This window comes from Ipomoea nil, unplaced genomic scaffold, assembly GCF_001879475.1.
Source record: "Ipomoea nil cultivar Tokyo-kokei standard unplaced genomic scaffold, Asagao_1.1 scaffold3210, whole genome shotgun sequence".
Lineage (NCBI taxonomy): Eukaryota > Viridiplantae > Streptophyta > Magnoliopsida > Solanales > Convolvulaceae > Ipomoea > Ipomoea nil.
Genome location: NW_017619638.1, coordinates 386,153 through 407,143, shown reverse-complemented (window position 1 = coordinate 407,143; position 20,991 = coordinate 386,153). Strand labels below are relative to the sequence as shown.

Genomic DNA, 20,991 nt, shown 5'->3' with positions numbered 1-20,991 from the left:
CCATCGCAACTAGTACCGCCGAGGCCGAATATATTGCTGCAGGAAGTTGTTGTGCGCAAATTTTGTGGATGAAGCAACTATTGAAGGATTACGGAGTTAATTGTGATGACGTTAGTATTTATTGTGATAATACTAGTGCAATTGCTATCACTCACAATCCGGTGCTTCACTCAAGAACCAAACATATCGACATTCGACATCATTTTATAAGGGATCACGTTGAAAAGAAAAATCTGAAGATCGAATATATCCCTACGGAAAACCAAGTTGCTGATATTCTCACGAAGCCTTTATGCGAAACGAGATTTTCTACCTTAAGGCATGAGTTGGGAATGATCGAAATGAGCTAAGTATCACTGGACTTAATCTCTCTATTTAAATTGATACTTGTGCTCAAACTAAATTGTTTTATGTGAATAAATTGTTTTACGTATTTGCATGTATGTTTTTATTCGAAATTTTTATGTGATAAAATTGCAATATGTGTTAGAAATTTAATTATGAATTTGCATGTGTTATTTAACGTGAGATCATATGCCATGCAAATTAATTTGATAAAATGTGCAATTCATGATTAATTTGATAAGTTGTTTAAAATTGCATGTTTTAATGTGCTAAATCAGTTTTTGAGTATGTGTTCATGTTTCTGTAAATTAACTAACTTGTTTGCATGAACAATTTGCTCTAAAAATGATTTACCGTGTTTGTTTAATAATATATATGTGTTATGTGCAAAATGTGATTTAATGTGTTAATTGTATATGTGTTTCGTATATATGTGATATAATTCGCAATAAAATGTTTTAGAAATCTAGAAGTTAATATTTTTGTTAATTTCTAAAATATTTTGGAATCTGATTTGTGTGTTTTTTATATAAAGTTGTTTCTAATTATAATTTAGGAATATGTGTGTTAATTTTGTTAGTTTCCAAAATGTGTTTAATTTTTGATTGGAAATTACCGTGTATGAGTTTAATATAATTGGTATGTGTGATTAATTATTTGTGGAGTAATTTTTGCTACTAACGAGATGTTTGAGTGTTATTATGTTTGTGGTACACGAATTTGAGAAGGAAATCATGAGATAAAGGAGGAAAATTAGAGTTTAATTGGACATCAGACCTCCACCGATAAACTCCTACCCTTTCTAAACCTCCACCCAACCTAAACCTCCCCCCATAATCCTCTCCTAAATCAAATCTTTCCAAACAAGATTTACCCCCTCTCTCAATCGCGCATCATTGAAGATCATCTACAGAGTCTCAGAAGTTGGAAGCAAGACAACACTTGTTTTGGAGCAAAATAAGAGAAGGGAGAAAAGTAGCACGGAGCTGTGAAATCCTGGAATGTCACACGGAGCTGTGAGATCCGAAGCAGCAGTGTCGGAGGCACTGGGCGTGATTGGTGTGGGATTGGTGATCAAAGCACCAGATCACGGGATACGTTTCTACCGGAGTGTGGAAGACGGGGGGAAAGTAACGCGGAGTCGTGAAATCCTGGGATAGTAGCGCGGTGACGTGAAACCCGAAGCAGCAGTGTGGTGTCACTGGGCGTGATTAGTGCGGGCTTTGTGATCAAAGCATTAGATCATGGAAATTCATTGTATCTTGGAACCTAGGAGTGGTAGATATAGTGAATTGCTCTTGGAGATAAGAGCAAGTGGAGTATGAGGATTACACCACCTCGCGAACCACTATAATTGTCTTGTGTTCTTTACTGCTTTCTTTACTTACTGCTCTTTACATATTCGCTCTACACGAGATATACTGCTCACACAATCTCACACACACTTTATGTTTATTTATTTCCGCTGTGCACCATACTCTAATAATCTAGTTAAGAGTTTTGGTTTATCTCTGCCTTAGCAATTGTTGTGCTGTGCGAAAAAGTTTGAAAGTCTATTCACCCCCCCCCCCCTCTCTAGACTTTCACCTTACCTCTTTTGGGACCAACAGTTGGTATCAGAGCCTGTAGCCTATTTGAGTCAGTTTATACCAACCTTTGGTATTAAAACACGTTGCCTAACTGGGTTAACTGTTTTTGACTGCTAGGCTGATCCATTCTACAAAGTGTGTGAATTGGATTAAATTCGAAAAACCCCTTTGAGTCATCCTCTTCATATAAACCCCTCTCTTATATCTCAAAAACTCTTTCAAGACCTTCAGAATATCAGAAAACTCTCTCTCAAATTATCTCTCTTCGATCAATCGATCTGATCATCATGGCCCAATCTGGAAGAATGCAAATTGATCCTATTTTTGCCCTCTCGCAACAAGTGACGAATGGGATGGTACTCAATCCTGAGTTTTTCAGACTAGGTTCTACCAACAAGGACATGGCCGAGAAAATTCTTCAAGCTTTAAAAGACTGTGGACTGTTTGATTTCTTCACCTACAACTACTTTGGAACCTTTGAAGAAGATGTAGCCGAATTTTATCTACATGCAGTCGTTGAAAACGACTCGATTAAATCTAAAGTTGGAGGATCAGAAGTTTCGATCACTGAAGATGACATACACAAGTGCTTCAACTTTCCTGAATCTCAGATAATGCCAGAATCTCACAGCTATGTTGTTCAAAATTTTTGGAACGAGATTCGTGGTCTTACGGCTCCAATTTTCTCTGATGTATCCGCTCATAAAAATGTATTGAAGTTTGAATACGAGATGTTGGTGGACATGATTTACAAGATTCTTGAACACAAACTGGGAAGTACTGAAAATTTGACCGCGTCAACAGTGTGCCTGATGGACGGAATCATGAAAGGAATAAAATTCAAATTGACAAAATTTATCTACAGGAAGATGGTTATTTTTGCTCATGCTGCCAAACCAATGAAGAAACCCGCTGTAGTAGACCGATTCTATCAAAATGTTGGATATGGTCTTATCATTGGAGAACTACTTAGGAAGAAGACAATTCCAATGAGAAAACACAAAAATATTGGAATTTACAGAGCTCTCTTCAGAAAATTCAGTCCTAATTTTGGAAAAAAGGTCAAGCCAGAGAAGAGGACAAGAAGGTGGGAGTTCTACAAGTTCAAAAACACCTCAGAGTTCTAGACCGAGAAACAGCAAAGCAATCTCAACCTCAAGTAATCAAATGGGATTAAGCAATCGATCAGGAAGAGATCAAGAAGTCATCAGTACGACTATGGCAGTTGTTCCGATCAAATATGCCGAACCAAACTTGTTGGCCGAAGGAGTTAACGATACTACAAGAATGGAATTTGCAGGAGTTGATGTGCAAATTTCGAATGATCTACAATGAAGACTCTCGAGTCAATCTGCAGCCGAAGGAAGTGCAGGACCTATAGTTTTTGACTCAGCTCTCATTCAAGATGATCCGGAGCTGTTGAAAGAATTGATAATGGTGCAAACTTGGAGAGAATGGAAACTTGAAAGATATCATTCTTTCATGTCAAAAATCACCCCAGATTTGATACGGAGTGAAGATTTTTCCTTGGAATGGTGCGGAACGAACGTGATGCTAGATGCACTCAACATGGATTTAAATCAAGTTTATCACATGAAGCTACACGAGAAGGCAGCCAGACAAAAAGGAAAAGCACCAATAAAGGGAGGCAGTACGGCTCAAGACCGTTTAGCCGAACAAGAACGACAGAATGAAATTTCACTTCAGTTAGCTCTGCAAAGGTCAGTTTATGACACACATCATTATCCAGGTAACACATCTCTTGTGGATAATGAAATTTTTGATGAAAGAACTGAAGGGACGGCACTCATTGATGTACCAATCATGAGCACTGAAAATCATATGGACATACCTGTGAAAGTCCATGATGCTTCTTTATTAATATCTGATCTGACCCCCACAACAACTAATGTGAATCTGGAGTGCAATGAACAACTTGTGGGATCCAATGAAGCAGAAGTGTCAGTGCAAGAAGAAATAAGAGAACAAGTGTCAGAAGAAAGAAGAAGAGATATACCAGTTGAAGTTGCAGTAGAAGTTGCTACTGAGAGTAGACTGCAAATCACAGAGGATTTATCCAGTGTATTGCCGGTACACCATACCGAGTCTACCATGCCTACCATCGACCCTGTTCTAGAAAATGAAGAATTATTTACAGACAATTACACGAGAAAAGAAGTCCTAGAAGAACAGGTTGGTGATCTAAACCAAGAAGCCGAATCACCTGAAGAAGAAGGGATGCAACTTATTGATACAGTTGTTCTCACAGATCCGAATAGAAGTCCATTCGTATCCCCTCAAAACTTTGTGCAGATGAATGATCAATATGATGGCATATTTTCATCCTTATTTGCCAAAGTAGCTGAATCCAGTGATGTTGTTTGTCAAACAATTGGAGACAAGTTGGTTGAACAAAATCAAAAGATAGATCAACAACACACGGATACACGAGTCAATCTGAAGGAATTAATGGAGCATCAAAATATTTTGAAGACCCAGATTGACAAAGCAGAAAGAATTTTGAAAGGAAAATTGACAAAAGGCTTACTTGAAGTGATCCAGCTCATGAAGAAGGAACGTGAAGCAGCTGAAAAGATTAACAACGAACGTCATTTGAGACAGATCAAAGCAATTCAAGACCAAGAAAGCCGAATCAACAAACTTGAAGCTGAACTCGCAGTTACAACAAACAAGCTTGACAACGTGCAAACCGTTTCCATTGAAACACACAACAGTGTTGAAACTGTGAAGGCAAACCAAGACCGAGATTTTAAGACCCTTGCATTTTTGGTTGATAACGCCAAAAGGGGGGAAGAAATTCTCAGTCACTTGGCTTTGCAACAACAAGAATTTATTCTTGGAAGCCAACAAAAGCCAGTAATGTCTACTCAAGGTAAAGGCCGAAGCCGCGGACAATCCTCACAAGGACCATCTCAGATTGGTTTTGCTCAGTTCGCGAATCCTAGTCTTGGTACGAGTACATCGAAGGTTGCTGAACAGCGTGGCTGGTTTGAATGCTCTAAGGGTACCGCCACTCAGACAACAATATGGACTAAGGAAAATCTACCAAGCATGATCAAGAAATGGCCTGCAGCCGATCAAGCCCAATGGATCTCGGAAAAGAATAAAGAAGAAGAAGACAAAAGGAAAAGAACCGAGATGTGGTATGAACTAAGAGATTTCACCGGAAATATGGGCATGAATCTTGGAGAAGAAAGAAGCTTCGAAGAATGTGTCTTATGGTGGGAAAACGGAGTTCTTCCGAGCAACAATATCAAAGAAGCTTATGGATACTATATGGCCGGACATCTTACAAAGAAATTTCAGAATGCAAAGTTCAAAGATGATTTCTTCAAGCTCAGAGAACATGTCAAGGAAATTTTGAAGAAAGACTCTGGTGTGAAGAAACCCAGAAGGTAATCTGAAAATTCTCTTAAGCTGATATTTTCTATTTTCGAACCTCTGTTGCGTTTTTCTCTATAAATTCGAAATATATCAATAATAATTTCCCATGGTCTATTTTGAGTCTTTAATTTTATTTGTTTAATGTAATTAGACTTTCGTGAATTAAAAGACAAGAAATATGTCAAACGCACGACAAAATTAAAAAATGATGATGATCAAAAGAAAAATAATTCAAGATGCGTTTAGGAGCTTGTCTAAAAATTTAATTCACAAGTTTCTTTTGATTATGTCTAGAAAACCATTTGTTAAACTCATCTTGGCTTTGTCAAATAAAATTGAGCAAAAAGATTATTTTTCAAAGACTTAAAGCCAATGACTGAGTATAGGTTTTGGCATTATCAAAAGGGGGGAAATTGTTAGGAATAAAGTGTAATGGTTTTGATATGCCAAATTTGTATTTGTAGATCCCCCAATTTTATTTCTAGGTCTAGCAGAGTCTTAGACCATGATCGGGAAATTATTTAAATTGGAAAAGAGAAAAACAGAGGAAGATGCATGAAAATGGAAGAAGAAGATATAAAGCCTAAAATCAAGAATTTGTCTGGAGAAAATGACAAATTGAAGAAGAAGATGAATGATACAATAATTCATGTCAATGCTACTCAAAGAAGATATCCCAGAAGAATTTTCGTGAAGAAAATTAATATTGGAAGAATGCATGAAATTGACTTGGAGATCAAGCATCTATGGAAAGAAAGGAGTACATCAAATGTGATTGGAGATTTAATCAAAAGCTGTACGGATAAAGTGGATGATGCTTGATATATTTTGTGAAATGGCTCAAGTTCGAAACTCATCATCAATAATTTTACAAGGTAAAATTTGAGAAGCCAAATTAAATTAATCTGATGGAATTGGGCGCTAGTTTAAACTTTGCGCGCGGATCACAAGTGGAAATTGGGAAGCAAATTGGGAAGCAATTTCAAATTGGGAGCCAGTTTCAGAGAAATTGAAACCAATTGGGTGGCAATTGAGATACAATTGCACTTGGGAGCCGATGAGAAATTGAAACCAATTGAAATTGGGAGCAAGTTTTACATGGGAATCAATTCAAGATGGGAGCCAATGTAGAATTGAAATTTTGAAATTGGGAGCCAATTGAGGTTGTAGTATGGGATGCAATTTCAAAGTTGGGGACCGATTCAAAGAAGACATGGAGATCAAATTGAATTGATATGAAATTCAATACCAGGAGAAGTCTGGGAGCCAATTTCGAAGTCAAAGTCAACAATTCAAATTGGGAAGCAATTGAAAGCACCCGGAGCAGTCTGGGAGCCAATTGCAAGTCAAAGTCAATTGGGAGCCAATTACAATGGAGAAATTCAAATTGGGTGCCAATTACAAGCCAATTGAAATTGGGTGTCAATTATAAAGGAGAAATTCAAATTGGGTGGAAGTTCAAAGCCAGTTTGAAGTCTGAGAACACCCAGACGTGAGAATGAAGAAGATGAAGATGAACTTACAGTGAAAATATTCTCACAAGGAAAAATACTAGTTTTAACTAGTATGGGATTAAATTGATGAATATTTTTAAATCCCAAAGATACAAGAACCAATTCAGAGCTAATCAGAGAAGCCGTTCTACACCCAGATATTCCCACTCAACGTAAAACCAGAGGAAATATCAGATGAAGTTTGTGAACCCATTTACATGGAGATGAAGCTCTAACAACGGCTAGCTTATCCTTTCTGACATCTTTGCAGAAGATAAGATAAGATCTCTGACAAAAAGATACAAGATTTCAAAAATGAGAGTGTCTCTTTCCAACGGACAGATTCTCATTACCAGCTATAAAATGATGAAGATATGAAGACTTGAAGAAGTGTGAAGAGCAATAGAGCAGTTGAGAAAACTCACGAACAAGAGAGCAGAAAATTCGAATCCATAAAAGGGATCGAATAGAGCAATTAAGCTTGAAAGAGCATACAGCAAAAATCTCATTTGGTACAGAGCATACCAAAAATCTTCAAGTGAGAAGTGAGAAAAGAAAAAGAACTCAGAGAGCTTCAAAGAAAAATATTCAGAGAGTTCTTAAACAGAGCAAAGCAGAGCAAAAATATCACGTGCTTTACTTGATATATTCAAAGAGAGAAAACACTCAGAGCTATCAAGAGAAATCATTCCAGAGTGTTTATCTTCATCAAAGAGACTTGCGCATCATTGAAGATCACCTACAGAGTCTCAGAAGTTGGAAGCAAGACAACACTTGTTTTGGAGCAAAACAAGAGAAGGGAGGAAAGTAGCACGGAGCTGTGAAATCCTGGATTGCCACACGGAGCTGTGAGATCCGAAGCAGCAGTGTCGGAGGCACTGGGCGTGATTGGTGTGGGCTTGGTGATCAAAGCACCAGATCACGGGATACGTTTCTACCGGAGTGTGGAAGACGGGGGGAAAGTAACGCGGAGTCGTGAAATCCTGGGATAGTAGCGCGGTGACATGAAACCCGAAGCAGCAGTGTGGTGTCACTGGGCGTGATTAGTGCGGGCTTTGTGATCAAAGCACTAGTTCACGGAAATTCATTGTATCTTGGAACCAAGGAGTGGTAGATATAGTGAATTGCTCTTGGAGATAAGAGCAAGTGGAGTAGGAGGATTACACCACCTCGCGAACCACTATAATTGTCTTGTGTTCTTTACTGCTTTCTTTACTTACTGCTCTTTACATATTCGCTCTACACGAGATATACTGCTCACACAATCTCACACACACTTTATGTTTATTTATTTCCGCTGTGCACCATACTCTAACAATCTAGTTAAGAGTTTTGGTTTATCTCTGGCTTAGCAATTGTTGTGCTGTGTGAAAAAGTTTGAAAGTCTATTCACCCCCCCCCCCTAGACTTTCACCTTACCTCTTTTGGGACCAACAGATTCTTCAATAAACACTCTCCATAAATGACTTTGATTGTAGAAGGTAGGACTATAAAGGAGGAATGTAATCTCAGAAGATTTGGTCCATACCTTTCTTGAAAATATACGCTGATCTTCTTTCCAAACTTGTCTGATAATACCGCGTAAGACTTTTTAGAAAAAAGCTTCCTAAATCAGATCTTCAGTGTCAGTCCTTCTGTTGTTGCTTCTGATTGATCAGTCGTCTGTAGAGCTGGACGGACAGACTCTAAACCTATCTTAGTATGCCATAATAATATTGCCAATTATAATATGGGGTTTTTTGAACATTTAAAAACACTAACAGTTTTCATATATCTATATATATCTATCTATAATGTATTTCAACGCATTGGAGTGGGTTACCAGCATCTCTCGCTGAACAGATATATTTGGCTTTCAGGCACAGAGGAGTAGACACTAGAGCGCGCTAGAGATTTGGAGCGTAGAGTAGATAGTTTCTCTTTCGGCCTGCGTGCCATGCTTATGTATTTACATTATTGAGGATATTAGTTAGTTAGCCTGTGCACCTGAGCTCTCTAGCTCAGGTGTGGCATAACACCCCGTACTCTACTATATTATGTTTTGGGATTTAATGAGAATTGACCTTTATTATATAAGTCTCAAAAGTTTTAAAATGTCGGGGTGTTACACATCTCATCAACATCAAGATTATATCATAATCATCATAAAAGATTTATCAAGACGCAAGCATAGAATCGCATATCAAAGGAGCCAAAGAAGAAGATTATAGCAAGGAAAATAGGTTTTGTTGAGACATGGGTTAGCTCTTAGCCTTAATCAGAATCCTTGGCTACTAAGGTTCTTCTCTAAGATTTTCATCCGATTGATCTCCCTAGGCTTGGTGGTGGAGAATCTCCCGGGAATATTTTCATGTAATATAACTATGGGTGGTACGAGTTCTAATTGTTTTCTAATCCCCTATTTATAGAATCAGGAACCCTAATCATAATCTGAATAGTAAAGGCCTTCTTTCTTTATTCCTAATAGATATATAGGTCTAGGATTCCTAATTTGAATCTGACTAGTAAAAGGTTTACTCTCTTTATTCCAAATTAAATCCTTTTTAATTATTATTAACGGAATTAATTAAATAATTAATTCGGGATTGAAGGCCGTAGCACGGGATGTTACAGGATATATCCTACCAATTACATTAAATTACTATTATGAGTTCATAAAATTACATATTGCATGTTCATAAATTCTTGTAGGTTTATCATAGAATTGTAATTATATTGAAAAAATATATGAATATAGGTGTGGCTTTAAAGATCTTAACTAGATATTTTTAACCATATATATTTTTATATATTGATCTTATTTATACAAAAAGAAATAAAAAATTAATATATTTAACTGAGAATTGATAAATTTGTGCTATTTTTATGAACCTAAAGTATTACTGTAATTTTATGGACAATATATAGTATTAGTATTATTTTTATGAACCTGGTCCATAATATAATTTTTATAAATCAGAATCAAACTGCAGTCATGTTTAGCTCTCAATCTCTAACCATAATAAGATTACTTGTCTTAATCCCATTTCATATGCTAGGGATAAATATAGCGTATTGGGACACCAGCAATATATCCGATCTTAGCTCAGTTGGTAGAGCGGAGGACTGTAGTTGGAGTATTTCCTAGCTGAAATCCTTAGGTCGCTGGTTCGAATCCGGCAGGTCGGATTTTTTTTCTATTAATAATTCCGTTTATCCTTAACCAAGAAATCCAAAAAATGTTGAAAACGCCGTTGCCGGGGATCGAACCCGGGTCACCCGCGTGACAGGCGGGAATACTCACCACTATACTACAACGACTTCAACGTTCTAAGTTTCTACAGAATTATATATATTACGGGGGAAAAGATATATAACACAAAATCCTTTATATAATAAAGCTATATGGTTTGGGAAATAATTAATGTCACAACATCCTTTATTAAAAAAAAAAAAAAAACACAACATTTAAAAAATAAAATAGCTATATATTATATAATCATATAAAAAAAATACTTTTGAAAAATAACATAGCTATATATTATATAATCATATAAAAAATGTGTTCAATTAGAGTTTAAATTTACACATACAAAATTTGAAATTTGCTTCCAAATGTAATTATCTTAGTTATTATTTGTATTGTGAAAATTATAATATAGATGAAATACAATTAAGAATAAATCAATGTAATTATGTAAATTATCTCTATAAGTTTATTTGAATATGCACATAATTAAAGATTATATTAAGCATACAAAATTATAATTATAATTTTAATTTTAATTTTAATTGTAATTTTGTATTCTATAAAAATAATAAATACTTGACCAATGGAAGCTCAAAAATATTATTATATTAAATAATTTAAAATATTTTAATTTTTTATTTTATATTTATATTTATAATAGCATAATTTTTTTCCGTGCATCGCGCGGGTGAATTACTAGTTAGTGCCAAAATCAACAGATATAATACTAATGTAAAGTCTACAGTAAACGGCGGATATTCACAAATCAGAATCTAGGTGACAATTGAAGGGCAGTGCTCGCCTTCACATTCTAATGACAATCATTATTGCATGGATTGTGAACTACAGTCTAAAAATACATAAAGTATATTATTTTAACTTATAAATATATTATTTTATCTCAAAAATTTTATTAAGAATGTAAGGAACAGAGTACAGCGCCAACTAAGAGTTTTGAGTTCGTCTTTCAAACACAAAGTACATTATACATTATTCTAACTCATAAAATACATTATTTTAACACATAAGGTATATTATTCTAACTTATAAAATACATTATCTTACCCTAGAAATTTCATTATTCTAACACATAAAGTAAATTATTTTAACACATAAAGTACATTATCTTACTCCAAAATGTTCATTATTCTAACACGCTCGCGGAGTAAAATTTTATTTTTTTTTTTAATATCAAAACAACGTCATTTTAAAACGTAGTCCACACAATAATATGCCGACAAAAGAGTGATGGTCATACCAGACCATCCAGAGGGGGCAAATTATACCCGAACCAGGGTCTACCTTGCATTGTAAATCCTAGTCCAAAAATAGTATTCAGATTCTATATCTATAGTTGACAAATTATGTACTTGCAGTTGATAGTTTTTGTACCTGTAGCTATCATATTATGTGTCAACAATTATCGAGTCAAGTTTTATATCTATAGTTGACACATTATGTACCTGTAGTTAATTTGGTTCTATGGCACTATAAAAAAAACTACTACATTCTCACCCCACAACTTAATATTTCAAGGTAGAAAAGTAGGGAACATGATGCTTTCTTTCTTCAGCCAACATAAAAAGATGAGAGTTCAAAGGCAAATGCCGCATATGCATCAAAAGGACATCCACTACGCCGCTATAATATCAACAAAACTGTATTTCCTATTTCAAAGCCTTACCATTTGTAGCCATAAATCCATAATGAGTGAAATTTTTAAGCTAACTTTGGCTAGTGTCTTCTTTCTTGACCCACTGTCTAACTTGTTTTCTTTGAGTGTTTCCCCTGGGCTTTCTCCTACTGAAATTCCGGTTTGTGCTGGTAGCAGGTGCTTCTGATGAACCAATTACTACATTTATTTGAGAATTTGCTGTCAGATTCTCGTGTTGTTGATCACTTGTTTCTTTCTCATCCACCCCCGTGGGTGGTTCTGTTGATCGCTGAAGATAGACACCCGGTCGTAGCACTTCATGTTGTTTTGTTTCAATTAAACCACCCTTCTCTTGCTGGATTTTCAATATAGCATCAAATTTCTGTTTTCTGATTTTCTCCAAGTCGGACTGAAGAATCATATCTTCTTTGTTGACTTCAACTCCATCGGAATTCTGAAATTCATTAGATAAATGTCTAAGTAACTTCACATGAACAGCTTTCTTTTCAAGGAAAGAAATACTTCTGAATAGAGCATGAATTACCACATAAGAAAAATAGAGCATGTTTCAATTTTAATACATTGTTGCAACCTTAAAAGTTAAAAAATGGTTTCAATTTGCACAGAGAAGCATGCCAATATGCCATCACAACTATTATGAATGTTTGCAGTCCCACCAACAAAACCACAGAAACTTGCAAAATTACACGACTTAACTAGTAGATATATGTATTTACAAATACATACCGGTTGTGATTGCATCCCCACCAAGTGACGTGCATGTTCTATATCCCTGGCAAGGAAAACCTTCCGACACACTGGGCAATTGCCCTTACTATCTTCTGTTGCATAATGCATTGCAATGAAGTATAAACAGTTAGCTTTGGTATTAAGTAACATAAAAAATCAGGTTGGGATAACAATCAATTACCTAAAGGAATACATACAGACATATAGGGAGAGAGAGAGAGAGAGAGAGAGAACTCCGGCAGATTGAACAAGTAATTTAGAGCATATAGAGGGGAAACAATGTAAAGAGATCCACTTGTTCAACTTCAACTCAGAGAACCTGTGTTAGATCCTTATTTGTTTGCAAGATATTGGCAGCAATAGTACTGAGCTAGCTTGCAAGAGACTGGTCTCACAAAAAAGAAACCGATCTCTGGTAGACTTCTATAGGTGCTTGGTGCTCTTTTTTTTGAATGAAAACATAAATGAAGAAAAAGAGATTGGTCTCGTGAATACTACACCATTCATTTTCCAAAACAAAGAGAAGGAAGGTCTGATGTCAAACAATAGCATGACAATTATATTTCCCCAAGAAAATTAAGAGAAGTTACCTAAGAAATGCTAAAACAGTTATGGACCTAAAGAAAAAATCAGTAGAAAAAATTGTTGAAAACTAAAGAGTTAGGTTTATCTATAGGGTTGTGTCTGTTTATGAATTGGTGTCAGTTATGGGTAGTTACTTACAGTTATGTATTTGTGTATATATATGTACTGTGTTTCTGTATTAGAAACAAGAGAGAATACCAATATAATTTCAGTTTTATATTCATTTCCTAGTCTTGATTCTTCATATTGCTTCCGCCTAACTCGCGGGTGGTATTATTCTCCACCCGCCAGGCCATTCCATCTTCCAAATTCAACAAAAATAACTAATACTGTGAGAAAACAGATCACAAAAAGTTAGCATGTTCATTTAGCATTTTCCACTATGGAAGAATTGGTGATTTCTAGATACTGGAATAACATTGAGCCTATTGGGTAGGTATTATCTTGAATTTGGTGGTGAAGAAGAAGAGAGGCCCACAAACCTATGTAACAAATTAGAGAATTACATAAGCCTAAATGGTAACTGGTGGTAAATGAGGGGCTAGAACAGCTAGCATTCAGCATAACATTAGTACAGCACATTACTATATATAATACACACATGATAATTATCTAATTTAGCTGTACCTTGCTTAACCTCTGCATTATTAGGGGATCTAGAGGAACCCAAAACATTAGCACCATCTGTTTCTTTTGGATCTTGGAGCCAATTCCACCATCTAATAATGCAGTCACTGCATGTATAGAAGAATTAAAAAATCAAAATGCAAAGGGGGACAGCTCTGCACCATCTGTTGGTACATGAATTGAACATGAAAAAAGAAGTATAAACAGAACTTACCAATGAAAGCAGTGAAAACAAGACATCAACTTCATAAATGGCAATGAACTATTTCCAGTGTCTTCATCAACCAATGGATACAAACATAACGGACAATTTCCATCAGGGTGATTCATGCTGGATAGCCTTTCCACTGCTTCCTAGGAACACATTCAAAGCCATGAATATCTTATAACCCACTTGGCAAATCTAAAGTTAAAGAGACTGCTCAAGACTATTAATGAGAAGAGGTTTTAAATAATAAGCGATAAATTTATATATTTTATGCAAAACTTTTATTGAATTTAAGGTTATTGATTTTGTTATTTTAAATTTATTTCTACATTTTTATAGGAACAAATTTGATGGCTTACTACATAGCTAATGAAAGAAAATGGCAAGGACTTAACTATGGGCTAATGCTCCAGTTACAACGAAAGATATTACATTCGCTAGACTTAAAGAAGACAAATGTTGATGTAACTTCATAGAACTGTGTACCTTGAAAACCATTCAATTACTCATCCATTTCCCCACTAAGTAATGGAAAAACAAACCATTGATAATGGAATCAATTTGACTGTTAGTGGTAGTTTGTGGGCTGCATAGTAAAATAATAACCATATTTTGCACTTGATGGAGCGAAGCCCACTACTTCAAAAATAAAGGAGGGGATTAATGTAGGATTAATGGAAGGAAAATACTACATGGACTCCCACTTTTTACTCCCAACTTCTACTCCCTCTCATAAATCCTTGATGTAGACACTTTTCCTAGGAATCACATGATGAAAATATCCTATCCTTGGTTGCCACATCATGGAGTAAAGTGAGGGAGTAGAATTTGGAAGTACATGTAATAGAACTCTTAATGGAATGAAGTGGCTATTAATTGAGAGTAGTGGGTGGGAGTTTTTCTGGTTTTGTCAAGTACAATTGCTTTAGTGTTAATTACAAAGGGAGTACTTAGACACTTAGTATTTCAAAAAGGAAGTAACGGAAGAAGAAAAAAGGAGAAAGGGAAGAAGAAAAATAAAAGGAAGGAGATCTGTTTGTGCCTAATTCATCAAGTTTTTGTATGAAATTTTCTAATTACCCAGTGAAATCCTTTCAATATGCACTAAGGGTCTGTTTGGAAACCCGGAAAATGACTTCTGGAAATCATTTTCCGGGTTTTTGGTGTTTGGGAAGGCTGAAAATGAAATGGTCAAAGGAAAATGCTAGCTAGTCAATGGAAAATGAAGGCTAAAATCCGGAAAATGACTTCCCCTTTTTTTTTGGCGGAGGTCATTTTCCATCTTTCAATCAACACACGCAGACACGCTCAAGCCTTCTTCTCCCTTCACTGCTTCTTCTCCCACTTCACCTCCTCCTTCAACATTCAACAGAGAACTACCAACACATCTCCACCAACAATCCACAACCACAAAAGCTTCACCAACACTAGAAAAGCTACAAGGTATATCATTTTTCCTTTTTGATTTTTTTTTTCCAAATATTATGGCTTCTTCACTGGTTTCCCCGGCCGGAAACCAGGGGCTGGGGAAACCAGTGAGTCTGGTTTTCCGCATTGGAAACCAGATCTGGTTTCCGATCGGAAACCAGTGACTGCACTGTTTTCCGATTGGAAACCAGATCTGGTTTCCGATGCGGAAAACCAGCGGAAACCAGTTGCAATTTTTTTTTTTTTTGATTTTTTATGCCAAATCAGTGAACTTGTTGCTGATATTTTTTTTTTTACTGATTATATAATAAAATGCTTTGCTTAATTTGTGGTTATGTGTTAGTTTTAATTGTTATTATTTGTTGTCATATCATTTGATTGTATAGATGGATAGAAATGTCTAAGTATGTCATTCTGTTCATTTTCTGGAAAATGAACCAAACACCAAAAGACAGTTTTCCATCATTTTCTGGAAAATGAACCAAACACCAAAAGACAGTTTTCCATTGTGCAGCCAAACACAGGAAAGGAAAATGACTTCTAGAAAATGACTCATTTTCCAGAAGTCATTTTCTGGGTTTCCAAACAGACCCTAAATATAATTTTATAAGGCAATGGTGTAATTACTAAATACTTAAATTATGTAGGATTTTTAGGTTAACTGTTTATGAAGATTTTAATATTTTATTTCATATATTGTTGTCCTTAATGATTTAAAAAGATTGATCACCATTTAAATTGATATGGACATACATAAATGAGAGTGAGAAGTGATACCGTGTATTAACAGCTTATACCACATACCGTGAATTGAATGAAATATTGAGATAGAATTATACAAATGTGATTCATGCATGAGCATATTATGCAATTTATATTATTGCTTGCACTAGAGCTTTTCACAAATATTAATGCATTCATAAATGAGCATATTACACAAATGATATTATTGCTTGCACTAGAGTTTTTCATAAATATTAATGCAACTTTGATTATTTAAATCTACAGAGAGATGATTTGCATTAATAATTGGAGATAAATTTGATATAGCTTGAGAAGGTTTATCATAATGTTGATACTATTATTATTATTAGAAATGAAAACTGTGCCTATAATCCTATATTTGGGCAAAGAATGGTGTCTATCTTCACTAAATACAAAATATCTCAAGCAATCAAGCATCTTTCCGAATTAGTACCATCTATTTCAGAATGGGAACCAAACGTTTAGATCTCATTAGGCAATGATTTACCTCACAGAGTGATACAAGCATTAGACATGAGGACAGTTCTTGTGCCTTTTCAGATATCCAACTTGTCAGACTCTTTTGTCTTTGCTCATCAAGACCCTTTGAATCAACAATACTTATACAAGGTGGTTCATCAGGATACTGTCACAGGAATTTCATCAGAATCAGTATTAAACTTTTACTGTATACTTTTCTCTTTCATGAGTAGTATGCATGACTTCTGAACCTTATAGAATCAGTACTTGGCTGTCCTATAGACCAGTTTATTGAGATGGAAAATGTGATGTGACAACAATTTATGTCACAAAGGAGCAGAGTTAACCGCTAGATGAACCCTAGCTTTATTATCTTAACTAACATGCAACATATTAATGGATTCAGAAAAATACTACACGGACTCCCAAATTTTACTCCCTAGACCCAAACTACTTGATGTGGAGTGTGAACTACCTTCTCTTGTAAAAAGAAAGAAAAGAAAAAATCTTGGTACTTCTAATGCTCAACACATCAGGGAGTTTGGTCAGAGTAAAAACTGGGAGTCTATGTAGAAGGACTCATAATGCATTCAGATGCTAGCTTCTCTCTCTCTCTCTCTCTCTGCATAAGTACAAATATCTTCTCTTTGTTTTTCATAGGTATTTAGGTGCTAACTTCTACCACACATAGTGTACCTTAGGACATGCCCGGATGCTTATGATTGCCTCCACAAACTGCAAAAAGAAGGAAACACCTGAAAAATGATGTTTCTATGACAAAGAAACACAAAAATGCAATGATACAAAGAATGCATCACTAAAGAATCTAGTTCATGATGCAAATGTAAATCTAGGAAAAGGCCTTCTCAATAAGCAACCGGTGCATCACACTTCTTTTACAGTTGTACCAAAAAATTATGCTATCAATAGCGTAGCCAAGAATGCAAGATTGTGGCAAGAAACACAAACACTAATAGCTTAGAGGAAAGACAGCACAAAAAAAACCCGCATCTTCTCCCTTTTCTACAAAACTCACCGCTTACGCACACACAAATATACATCCTTCTAGGAAAAAAAAACTTACTACCAACTTCAGTGTCACAGATTGAGAAGAAAAGTCAGAAAAGAGCAACAGACAGGAATAAAGTTGAATAGCATAACGATTGAAATTAATATTCACAGTTCCTTGAGTGATTGTCGTCCTATAAGAGCACAAGTTATTGATTGATTCGATCATAAAACTACAATTTCAATTAGAAAACATAACATGATTATACAAGCAAAGCATTCACCTATAGACAGGGAGGACGGAAGAGACTGACCTGTTGAGAGGTGATATCGGCGGTTCGAGGTTTGATGCGAAGATGAAAACTCGGAGGGCACTTGTCGAGAATGATACAATCGTCTCCATAGACAGCTTCTACTGCTTCTAGTTCAGCCAGTACTTCCTCTTCCGACATGTTTTAGCTGCCGGGGTTAGAGACTTGCAGAAGGAGAGCAGCGTCCGCCGGTGGGTGGGGATGTGGAGACCGGGTACTGGGTCTGGGTATGTATACTTCACGCCGGATCGGTTTATATATTCAAGAAATGGCAAGATTTAAAAGCATGCGTCAAAAATAGGCAACTTTTCTTCAATTGGCGAATCCATTTTTTATGTTCATCAAATCACAAACACATTTGCCAAATGCGGTTAACGTTTCTTGTGAAATTTTTTTTTTAATTCAAAAGAGTTTCTAGTAGAGTCCTACCTATGATAAACTATGTGCCCCTCGATTGATTTGGGATTGATTTGGGTGCGGATGCGATTACCAGGCCTGATATTTCGTTTGCAGTGAATCGTTTGGCTCAATCTATGGCATCGTCGACTGAGAGTTATTGGCAAGCTGTGAAGCGAGTCGTGCGCTACTTGAAAGGTACAGTGCATTTTGGCCTTTATTTCCGGTGTGGTTGCCCACTATCACTGGTGGCATATTCAGACTCCGACTGGGGTGGTATTCGTGAAGGGGGGTGATCAACCACGACCTACTGTGTCTTTTTTGGCTCCAACCTCATTTCCTGGAAGTCTTCTAAACAACGGCCAGTGTCTTGGTCGTCCACGGAAGCCGAGTTCCGGGCGCTTGCTAATTCCGCTGCTGAAGTAATGTGGGTCCAGAGTCTGTTGCGGGAGCTTGGTATTTTTCTACGGTCTACTCCTTGCTTGATAACGGATAATTAAAGTGCCTCTTATGTGTGCAAAAATCCGGTGTTCCACTCTAGGATGAAGCACTTGGCGCTTGACTACTTTTTTTTTTTTTGTTCGTGAACAGGTTACTTCTGGTGCCCTACGTGTCAGCTATGTTCGTTCCGCTGAGCAAGTGGCTAACCTCCTTACTAAGCCTCTTGGTTCTCATTTGTTTGCTATGTTCCAATCCAAGCTTGGGCTCATGACGGTGCCTCAATCTTACGGGGGCGTGTTGAGACTTAGTTTTAGGCTTTTGTTATGTTTATCTGGTTATGCTTATTTTTCTGTTTATTCGTTTACCTAGTCTTTTGGTTTAGGTATAACCACTCCTCTTTTCATGATCATGTAGTCTATTTAAGCTTTGTGCTTTACGTTGAATAAACTACAATTGATTACACTTCAACATAGAATACCATTCATGAGAGGTTACTTTTTTATTTTAAAACCATACTAGCTACTCAGAAAACCATTGATATTTTTATTTTATTTATATATGTCCAACATGTCAATTTTTCTTGGTCTAAGCAATTAGTAATTAATTTTTTTTTCTTTAGCATTTTGGTTGAAAACCTAAATTTGTAAAAATAAAACACACTTTAAAAATATTATCAATCAACATATTGGAGAAATAGGGGGGGGGGGGGGGGGGGTTTTCAATCAAAATACCCTTATACATTAACAAAAAAATCTAGTGTCACCAATTTCAAAAAACTTCATTATTGACTAATCACTAATAGAATTCATTTAATATCAAGATTTTTTCATGAATAAAGAATAATTTTCCTAATGGAGTCGTCATCAATATAGTTTATCATAGGTAGGACTCTACTAGAAACTCTTTATTCTTATCTTATTGAAATTAGATATCACATTCATTCCCATTTAGACTCCTCAAAATTGTACTCAAATTTCCTCTGTCATTTAGAGTTCTTGACAAGTTGATTTTGCAAGCAATTGATAAGAATTACCACGTTTAGTCCTAAACTTTCAAATTGACCATCTGTGGCCCTTCGACTTTCAAATTTAACCATTCATGGTCCAAGTTAACCACCCATGATCCTTAAACTATTAAATTTTAACCAATCATGGTCCTTTCAAGAGGGCCATAGCTGGTTAAATTTCGAAACTTGAAGGACCATGGGTGGTTAACTTGGACCACGAATGGTTAAATTTGAAAGTTGAAGGACCACAGATGGTCAATTTGAAAGTTTATGACTAAACGTGGCAAAATCACTATACTCGGAGGACCTCAGATGGTATTAACTCTTTCAAATTTTTTAAAACAATCTTGTTGGGAAACATCTCATGGTATGATAGCTCTTTCGGCATGTGCAACATCGAAATTAAAACAATAAAACTTATGCATATATTGCACTTTCCAAATATTTAATAATTTAGTAGTATAAAATTGTTCAACAATTAATAATCTTGACACATGTTAGGTGTAACATCCTCAAATTATAACACCAAAATATAAGGGAAAAACATCTAATTTAAATGACATAAATATCCTTAAAATAACATCCATCCATTCATAATATTAAAATCCTTAAAAGAAGAGAGTGTTACGGCCACACCTATCCACACACAGATAGATGTAAGCCTTCCACCAAAACAAAAATTCCGAAATACGCGTTCTACGGGACCCCAAATCCATACATGTCAAAGTAAGGAGATCCTAAAGTTACCATCTCAACAGAATCCATAAAAGTAACATCAATGTTTCAAACGTCATGAGAATTACCAAATCACTACTAAGAAGGACTACCAAATCACTACTTCGCTCTCTCAAGGCAAGCACTACTCCAAACCTGAAAATGGTAAGTTCAAAACATATTAAAACACAAAGTTAGCATAAAAATGCTAAGTAAAAAGCATTCTACCCCATAAAACAATTAAATTTTTAACTTTATAAGAAAAATGATTATATTCAAAATCATAAGATTTACATTTAAGCAAAAAGTTTCACACTTAGAACATTTAAGCACTCATACACTCACTCACCCATAAGCTCAAAAACACTAATCATGATTGAGAGGAAAGATTTTAGCAATCGTACATATATACATACATATATACATTCATACATAAATACATACACACACACACACACACAAGTGTATATACGTAGATATAAGTAGGGAGGAATTTCAATACATTTCTCAAAGTATTCCCAAGTATCACATACACATATTGAGAAATTCAAATCACAGTTGTGGGCTAGAGACATCAT

At 35.7% G+C, this 20,991-nt stretch overlaps 1 protein-coding gene and 2 non-coding genes across 5 annotated transcripts; 1 reads left to right on the top strand and 2 right to left on the bottom strand.

Annotated features, from left to right (window-relative positions):
• Positions 1-9,906: 9,906 nt before the first annotated feature.
• TRNAY-GUA lies at positions 9,907-10,000 on the top strand. Its single transcript has 2 exons — positions 9,907-9,943; positions 9,965-10,000. It is a non-coding gene; the product is annotated as a tRNA-Tyr (tRNA).
• Positions 10,001-10,060: 60 nt separating this feature from the next.
• TRNAD-GUC lies at positions 10,061-10,132 on the bottom strand. The gene has a single exon. It is a non-coding gene; the product is annotated as a tRNA-Asp (tRNA).
• Positions 10,133-11,604: 1,472 nt separating this feature from the next.
• On the bottom strand, positions 11,605-18,129 carry LOC109168614 (E3 ubiquitin-protein ligase RNF25). Of its 3 annotated transcripts, none has more exons than XM_019317668.1 (7): positions 17,860-18,129; positions 17,234-17,272; positions 16,566-16,703; positions 13,892-14,031; positions 13,678-13,784; positions 12,463-12,554; positions 11,605-12,169 (listed from the first exon to the last, which is right to left on the bottom strand). In XM_019317668.1, the coding sequence occupies exons 1-7, from the start codon at positions 17,995-17,997 to the stop codon at positions 11,786-11,788; spliced, it is 1,038 nt and encodes a 345-aa protein (XP_019173213.1). In that variant the 5' UTR covers positions 17,998-18,129; the 3' UTR covers positions 11,605-11,785. The 3 variants fall into 3 exon arrangements, with proteins under 3 accessions (XP_019173213.1, XP_019173212.1, XP_019173214.1); XM_019317667.1 differs by having other exon boundaries at positions 12,463-12,557; positions 17,860-18,125; XM_019317669.1 differs by lacking the exon at positions 17,234-17,272 and having other exon boundaries at positions 12,463-12,557; positions 17,860-18,127.
• Between the last annotated feature and the right edge of the window lie 2,862 nt (positions 18,130-20,991).